The 9,006-nt window shown below is 41.2% G+C and overlaps 1 protein-coding gene across 1 annotated transcript in view; it reads left to right on the plus strand.

Moving 5' to 3' along the window:
* The window catches only part of Pafah1b2 (platelet-activating factor acetylhydrolase 1b, catalytic subunit 2 (30kDa)), a 38,518-nt gene extending 32,051 nt beyond the window's left edge, over nucleotides 1–6,467 (plus strand). Inside the window, exon 6 of the mRNA XM_013009759.1 lies at nucleotides 3,036–6,467. Within this exon, the coding sequence (XP_012865213.1) occupies nucleotides 3,036–3,314 (279 nt within the window). The 3' untranslated portion in view covers nucleotides 3,315–6,467. The remainder of the gene's footprint in view (nucleotides 1–3,035) is intronic.
* The last annotated feature ends 2,539 nt before the right edge of the window (nucleotides 6,468–9,006 follow it).

The following is a 9,006-nucleotide window of genomic DNA, read 5'->3' on the forward strand; positions in this document are numbered from 1 at the left end:
CACTTGAGCCACAGCGCCACTTCTGGCTTTTTTCTTTTTGCTTATGTGGTGCTGAGGAATCAAACCCAGGGCCTCGAGCATACAAGGCAAGCACTCTACCACTGAGCCACCTTCCCAGCCCATCAAGCACTAGTCTTAAGCTACAGTTTTTTTTTTTTTTTTAATTTGTGGTACATTTCAAATGTTAGCACAATTAGCATCAGCTTATCAATAATCTAGTAATAAAACTAGTCCTAGTAGTTGTGTTCACATCTTGATTGTTCAGGTGATCAGGAGCTTTTGTTTGACTGCTTTAACTTTTTAGTTATTGGTTATATCTCCAAATATGGAATAAATGAGAGGGGATCCTTTTGCTCCCACAAAGAAATTAACAGCTAACAGATTCCAGTTTTTTTGGTATAATTAGAAGGAAGTATCTTGACCAAATAAACCTGTAGCCATCAAAACATTGGATTGGCTATGCTGAGTTTCTCTGTGCTTCTGGCCATTTCTGCCAACCCAATTTCATAAATGAAGCCAAGAAAAGTTACTCTAGGGCCTAGTAGGTGGTAGACAATTGTCCCAATTTTTTTTGGGGGGGGGTCTGGTTGTGGGGCCTGAACTCTGGGCCTGGGCACTATCCCTCAGCTCTTCAGCTCAAGGCTAGTGGTCTACCACCTGAGCCACAGCACCACTTCCGGCTTTTTTTTTCTTTTTATGTGGTGCTGAGGAATGGAACCCAGGGCCTCAGGCATGCAAGGCAAGCGCTCTACCACTGAGCCACCTGCCCAGCCCCACAATTGTCCCAATTTTTTGAGCAGCATCAGCTCCATTAGGGACCTGGTAGTGAGGGCAGGCCTCAGATGTCAATTACTGACAGTTTAACTCTTCACAGATTGTGGGCAGCTAGGTAGGGGCATTGTCATGTCCTTGTCCCTGTCCTGCAACAAAAAGCAACATTCTACCATTTGAAGTTTTTGAGATGCTTAACAAGGATAGAAGGAGATGTGTCAGGATAACAAGAGTCATAATTCTGTACAGCTCTTTTTGAGCCCTAAAATCATATAATTGTCAATCAAAGTCCTAATGTTTTGCTGGAAAATTTAGAGTAGACATAAACAAGAATATACTTTGTATATAAATTTATTGTTTTATTTATTGTTTTGTTGGTTGTGGGCCTGAACTCTGAGCCTGGGCACTGTCCCTCAGCTCTTCAGCTCAAGGTTAGCCCTCTACTACTTGAGCCACAGCACTACTTCTGGCTTTTTCTGCTTATGTGGTGCTGAAGAATTGAACCCAGGGCCTCATGCATGCAAGGCAAGCACTCTACCACTGAGCTACTTTCCCAGCCCTGTTTTATTTTTCAGAAAATATGTTTTTTTAATCTGTTCTCAGGCTTAAGCTCTGGATACTGTCCTTGAGCTTTTGTGCTCAAGGCTAGTGCTCTACCACTTTGAGCCACAGCTCTGCTTCCAGATTTTTGGTGGTTAATTAGAGATGCGAGTCTGGTGGGCTTCCAGCCTGGACTGGCTTCTGAACTTCAGTCATCAGATCTCAGCCTCCTGAGTAGCTAGGATTACAGGTGTGAGCCACCAGGACCTACTTGCCTAGAAATTCTATTTTTTTGTGGAGTATGACTACTTACCTTTCTCCTGTAACTGATAAAGGGATTTTGCCTTAATAATAGTAACTTTTTTTGGGGGGGGGTCTGGTTGTAGGGCCTGAACTCTGGGCATGGGCACTGTCCCTCAGCTTTTCAGCTCAAGGCAACCACTCTACCACTTGAGCCACAGCGCCACTTCCGGCTTTTTTTCATTTTGCTTATGTGGTGCTGGGGAATCGAACCCAGGGCCTCATGCATGCAATGCAAGCGCTCTACCACTGAGCCACCTTCCCAGCCCCTAATAATAGTAACTTGTGTATGTGATGTGATCATCGTTAGGTATTCACCAGTTAAAAGGTTGGGGCATCTTTCAATACTTATATATATAATGGGACCAATTATATGTAAGGACTATTTCTGGTTTGGAATGGTAAAACCTTATTCTTGTCATACAATAATGGCTTTTCTCTTCACTGTAACAAAATCACAGATATCTGGTATGTATAAAAATTAAATCATTAACATACCAGTTAAGAATGGCCTCAGGAGTGTTGGTAGGCTCCAGTGGCAGAGCATCTGCCTAGCAAGTACAAAGCTCTGAGTTTCAACCTCAGAACCACCTAAAAGAAAAAGAATGAACTCAGTAAATGGTGCTGTGACTCAAATGGTAGAGTACTGGCCTTGAGCACAAAGAGGCTCAGGGATAGTGCCCAAGCCCTGAGTTCAAGCCCCAGGACCAGCAAAGAAAAAGTTAAGCCAGGTGCTCTGGGCTTATACCTATAATCCTAGCTACACAGGAGGCTGAGGTCTGAGCCAGCCCAGGCAGGAAAGTCCATATGAATCTAAATCTCCAGTTAATAACCGAAGTCTGTATCTCCAATTCACAACCAAAAAGCCAAAGTGGAGCTGTGGCTCAAGTGAGAGCACTAGAACTAGTGGTAGAGCAAAAGAATTCAGAGATAGCACCCAGGTCCCAAATTCAAGCCCATGACCAACAAAAAAGAAGAAGAATTAACTCAGGACACCTTTTTGTGTTTGCATGTGCAGGTTCTGGTCCCTCTTGCCACTTGCTTGGTTTCTTGGTCAGATAGCACTCTACTACTTACACCATGTCTCTAATTCTGGCTTTTTGCTGGCTAGTTAGAAATAGAGAGTCTCTCAGCTTTGCTCAGGCTGGCTCTGAAGTGAGCAGAAAAGTCCACCAGACTCCATCTCCAACTAACAAGCAAAAAGCAAGACTGGAGGAATGAATTTCTCAAGTGGTAGAACACTAGCCAAGCAAAAGAATGAAGCAAATGTGAAGTCCTGAGTTTAAACCCCATTACTACAAAACAAAAACAAAACTAAACTAGTTCATTGTTTAGAAAAAGTGTCAAATAGATCAAATACTCCATGAGTGAATGAATGAAACAATGAAACCTTCTCACTTAATGTCTTCTCTGCTGTGTCCCAGGGTTTATTACCTCGAGGTGAGAAGCCCAACCCTTTGAGGCAAAAGAATGCCAAGGTGAACCAACTTCTCAAGGTTTCACTGCCGAAGCTTGCTAATGTGCAGCTCCTGGATACAGATGGGGGCTTCGTTCACTCGGACGGTGCCATTTCCTGTCACGACATGTTTGATTTTCTGCATCTCACAGGAGGGGGCTATGCAAAGATCTGCAAGCCCCTCCATGAACTGATCATGCAGTTGCTGGAGGAAACACCTGAGGAGAAACAAACTACCATTGCCTGACCAGCTCCCATCAGTGTTCACAACCTCCCAGCTTCCTCAGATCAGTTATGTCACTGGCACTACAGAATCCTCTTTCTTAAGGCACTTTGCATTGTAGAATGTTCCCGGATGCCCACATCTAGTGTTTGAAGGGAAAGAGGGTTTTAAATTGGTCCTGTATATAGAACGTTTGTTTGACACAAGAAAATTAGCCAAGGAAGATTGTTTAAATTTTCATTTCAAATCACAAGGGGACTTTTTAGTTGTATATGTGACACATTCATTGAATTATTATTGTTCTGTTCTTCCTAGGACATCATCAAGTCTAAGTACTACACGATATGAAGGTTCTTTTCTTGGCCTTTTTTCTGTAGATTATGTCATATGTAATCATCAGAATCACAACTACTTGGCTTTAAAGTACATGTCTTTTCCAGTTTTTAAGGTCTGTAATTTAGCCTTTTGTTTTTATTTTGTTTTGCTCATATGTATCCTCAGTATTTTGTTAACGTATAGCATCAGATTAAACATGCTCGTCCCTCAAATATGCGAGAAGCTATAGTTACCAGTGAGTTTGCTCCTCTAAATCTTTCCCATGCTTAACAGTGAGAAACATGCTCTGTCCCCTTTGGGGAACTCTTTGGAAGGTATTATGTATATGCTGCTGAATATCATGTCTATAATAGACCCATGCATGCAGCCTTTTTACTCCTTTTCCCCTCACTTTTCTTTCCTTGTGGAGGGGTCCTTATTAACATTACAAGCTTTTATCACATTAGGAGCTTTGTTGCTGGAAGTATAAGTCCCCAGCCAGCTACCCATAATGATATTACTGATATATCTCATTCTTGTGTGGTGTTTTGTGCTGTAGAGTCCGTGTGGTGGTATCCATATTCAAGAGTTCTGGTTTGCTTTCCAGTACAATCTGTTACAGGCTCCTTTACTCAGAAAAAAAAAAAAATCAGAACTCTTGTTTCTCATTCCGTAATTGACCTAACATTGTATTTTATAGTATCAAGGTGTATTTTTTTTTAGTTTTCTTTTTTCCTTCTTCAATGCTGAGGATCAAACCCAGGGCCTAGGACATACAAGGTAAACACTGTATGGTTGAGTTATACTCACAGCCCTATTTTTTTCTTAATTGGTTTAGCTCTTAAATTAGTATTAAAAAAAGAGTTGGCTTTTTCCATGTGGAAACAGTGAAGTTGTTCTCAGAATAGACATTGTACCTATATTCCACCATCTTAGTAAAAAGGAATGAGGTTTACTTCTTATTGCTTTTTAACAACTTTTGTCTTTTTGTTTTTTGGTACTGGGAATTGAACCCAGGACGTTGCACTTGCTTAGGCAAGTGCTTTGCCAATGAGTTATATCCCAGCCCTATTTCCTCTTTCTTGATACATCTTCATCTAGGAATTTTCTTTCAAGAGAGCTTGTTATAATTTTTACTAGTTTGCTTGAACTACATAAACTTGTATTTAAAGAATAATAGAACACTAGGTGTGTTCTTGTCTAATATACCTATAGAATATTTACAAACTGGATCTGCAGACATTTAAACTGGACCAGGTTGAGTACTGAAGTGACTCATCCCAGTGACTGCCTAATTTGCATTCCGTAACTAACATCTACGCTCTGTGTTGTGCTTGCTAAGCAAATGGCAAGGCTGTGTGTACTGAGGAGTTGCTGACTTGTGTTAAGACCCACTTGTGACTGAGAAAGATAGAACTTGTGATGGGTTATTGTTGAGGCTTTTTCTAGAATTTTTTTATTTTTTTTTAAAAAAACAATGTTCTGAATGTATCATGTCTTCATTAGTAACAAAAAATACACATGGTGTTTACTAAACTTGTTTACTATATTCAGTTTTTCTTTCTATTTGTAGTAGCCAAGATTCTTGAGTTTTCAAGACAGATTGTTTTTTAATGAGCTAACATTCATTACAGGAAGGAAATTTAAGCCAGAATTTTGTGTGTAAAAAGACACTTTTCTATCCAGGTCTTTCTGTGTTAGAATATGGGAAGATGGTTCAAATAAATCTATTAGACTACTCTTGCAGCATGTGCTTTTAGCTTCTCTCTTGACTGAGGATCAAATAATTTTTCCCTTTGTGATCTGGCCTTCAGCTCCTCTGCTTCTATATGTAAACCTCTGATATTACTACATTTTATATCCACCAGAGCTATTCAAGCAATAGTATTTGAACCACTAGCCTTTTAAATAAAATTCTGCCCCATTGCTAATGTATAGATACTGAGTCCACTGTCATTTCTTGCCAGGTTTCTTTGCACTGCTTTAGGCAAAAAAGTGTTAGTCTTTTATTCTTTGACATCTCAGTCTTGCTTCGGTAACAAAACTTCCTGCTTAGGTCTTTGTACTTTTCAAGAAATATGTGAGTTTAATGCACTGTCCATATAAAATGTCCTTGTCATAGTAATTAAGGGGCCAATTTACCAGGCAGTTAGCACAGGTATTGTTTCCTTTGCCAGCAAAATTTAATCCCTTTGCCCACCCATTCCTGTTACATGACAGCAAGTAATGGGGCTATACAGATGATATCTGTGGTTCTGTCTTCAAAGTGCAGGTTGGAGATGTATTGCCAAGGGTGATCCAGGGCGGGTTGTTTTGCTGCGTGTGCATTGTAGCTTATTCTAGGCAAGTGATCTGGCTACCTCCTTTTGTCCACTGAGACTGTTCAGGACATCTGCCCAAACCTGAATCTTCTGTCAAAAACAACAAATCTTGAGTAGCTCTAACCCTGTTCTTCAAAATTGTAACTTAAGTCCCAGCTTTCTGTTTTTATTTTTTTTCTAACTTAGTCACTGTTTACAGTTGTATGCTGAAGCCTGTAATACTGTCTGTACTGTGTTGTATGAACATTGCCAATTTTATATTTATTGCAGTGAAGAAGAAACTAAAAATATATGAAAAGGAGGAGCATGGCTCCTGAATCTGTGTGGGTGCATGTGGGAGCAGTAAGTGGGGGCCTCTTGAAAGGAGACTTTTTGGAGAGGGGCCCCAGACTTGTTGCTGCGTTCCCCTCTGGGATCACTGCTGCTGGCTGACTGAACTCCCCAAGTGGAGCTTGTGACTCTGCTTTGGCAAAGTTTCCTTGACTAGTAGAATTCCTTGTTTAGTGCATATTTCAATATAAATGTCAACATTTCACTGAAACTTGCTGATGTCTTTCTGTTTCTCTTATCATAGTTTGGATTCCAGTGGGAAAAAGAAGGGATGGTTTTCCTACCATATCATGAGCAGAATGGATATATTTCAGTCATCTTGCTTCCTTACTGTGGAACTGAATGTACCAAACTGACTCATCATCACTTATCTTCTGGGGGGACAGGGAGTGGTAGGATGGGGTGAGTAAATAGGAAGCCTGAATAGATGAAGGGAAAAATGATGCAGTGGAATGTTTGTGATTGGACAAGAGTGTTTGTCAAAAATAACTTTTAAACCATAAACTCTTTGTCCCCTAAATTTTAGTTCTTAAAATTTATTCATGGAAAATACCCCAAGTGCCACTGTTTCATTTCGAATACTTTGGAACATCTCTCCATTATCACCCTCAGCTTGAACTTAATTGTTCTGAAAAAGTTTCAGGAGTGGGACACCATGACTCATACCTACAATCTTAGCTACTAATCAGGAGGCTGAGATCTGAGAATCACTGTTTGCTGTATAGACTCCCCCTCCCCCACACCCCCAACCTAGTTGTAGGCCTTGAACTCAGGGCCTGGGTGCTCAAGTCTTGGGCTCTGCCACTTTGAGCCACAGTGCCATTTCCATGAGGATCACTGTTTGAAGCCCAATTAAATTATCTCCAATTAAAACTAAAAAGCCAGGTGCCTGTCTGTAATCCTAGCTACTCAGGAGGCTGAGATCTGAGGATTGCAGTTCAAAGCCAGCCCTGGGCAGGAGTGTCCATGAGACTGATCTCCAATTAACCACCCAAAAACCAGAGGTGATGCTGTGGCTCAAGTGGTAGAGTGTTCGTCTTGAGTAGAAAAAGCTTAGGGACATAACTAGGCCCTGATTTCAAGCCCCAGGACTGCACCCCCCCCAAAAAAAAAGTTTCAGGATAATATTTTCCATCCATTAATCTAGGTGCTTAATGTAGCTGTATCCCCATATTACTATTGGCTAAGAGGCTCAAAGACTGAGTATGATGCCTAAGGTTGATTATACATTAAGTGATTGTTCTAGGATTTGGATTCAGCTTTACTTCAAAGTTCTTACCCTCCACTGTTCATTCAACCTGAGGTATCTTTTGGACCCTAGGTTTTGATTTACTGAGTTTATGAAGGATCAACCTGTGCTTGCTTTTCAGTTGTCTTCCAGACTAAGCAATAGCTTCCTTCAGTCTTTCCTACACCCAGTAGTGTTTTCTCAGTTCTCTCCTGTGTGGCCACAGACTTGTTAAAAGTGTTTCACACCTTAACCCAGCAGAATTAAAACCTGTAAATGGAGTAAGGATTTTTGGTGGCATGCCTGAAGGAGTTCACAGATTGTCTAGCTGCTATATTAAAATGAATAAGATTGTGATTCACAGGATAACACTACTTGGACAAATGAACTTAAAATATAAAGAAAATGGGGAGGCTTAAGTATAATCAAAATGTATTGCAAAAAGGTTAAAGTAGATAGGTGTTACTAGCTTCCAGTGCCACAGCAGAGGGGCCACAACCACAGGTGAAAATGTCAAATGAGGATTTGCATCCAACTTTCAGGCGGCACAGCTGCTTCCCTTGAGGAATGTTTTTACACTTCGCACTGGAATGGTTTTGCCACCCATTTAGTCTAGATGCATACTGGGACAGCCTTATCTGAACTGGGTGAACATCCATGCACTGAAGACTATAGGATGTGTACCTTGAACACAGACACATTTATCACCCTCACCTCCCAAGATAAAACGGCCTGCCCCAAGTTCTCTCTTTTGTGGACCTGAGGCTAGAGCAAGGGTCAGTTACTCATCAGTATCTGTCCCAAGGACACACCACACCAACACTGACAGCTAAAGCATATGCCAATCCACTCCTCAAAAGCTTCTACAGAATGATAGGATATGGAAATAGTTGAGATTTTCTTTCCCAGTTCTTTCTCCCCGGCCCTCTGTTCCCACCATCTAGTCAAAGTTCCTTTCCTGAGACCTTGCTGGGTTGTACCTAATTATCCCATTTGAACCTTTCAGTGGCCTGAGACAAGAGGAAGATGGTGTGTCTCAAGACAAAGCTCCTTCACCAGCATCTGCACCTGGAGAAAACCTAGATAAAACCAATAGGACAATCTGTCCCCTGTGTTCCTCCAGCCATGGCAGAGGTGAACTCTTAAGCTGGCTGTTTTCAAATAGCCCATAACACAAAGGTCTTAAACACTTTGAGAAGTTAGTCTTTCTTTGACTCTTGCCTGACTTTAGACTGTGTTTCATGCCTTTTGCTTATTTACTGGCACATTTTAATTTAATACATTTACATACAAGCTTTATAAACACAGATCAAGCTTTGCCAGCACACTGGGAAAGAATTTGTAACATCAGTGTGCTCCAGCACATTTGGTTGATAACCACTAACTTAAAAGGTCAAGTCCAAGGGGCTGGGAAGGTGGCTCAGTGGTAGAGCACTTGCCTTGCAAGCCTGAGGCCCTGGGTTCAATTCCTCCGCACCACATAAGCAAAAAGAAAAAAAAGCCGGAAGTGGCGCTGTGGCTC

The sequence above is a fragment of the Dipodomys ordii genome, unplaced genomic scaffold (genome assembly GCF_000151885.1).
Source record: "Dipodomys ordii isolate 6190 unplaced genomic scaffold, Dord_2.0 Scaffold10, whole genome shotgun sequence".
Lineage (NCBI taxonomy): Eukaryota > Metazoa > Chordata > Mammalia > Rodentia > Heteromyidae > Dipodomys > Dipodomys ordii.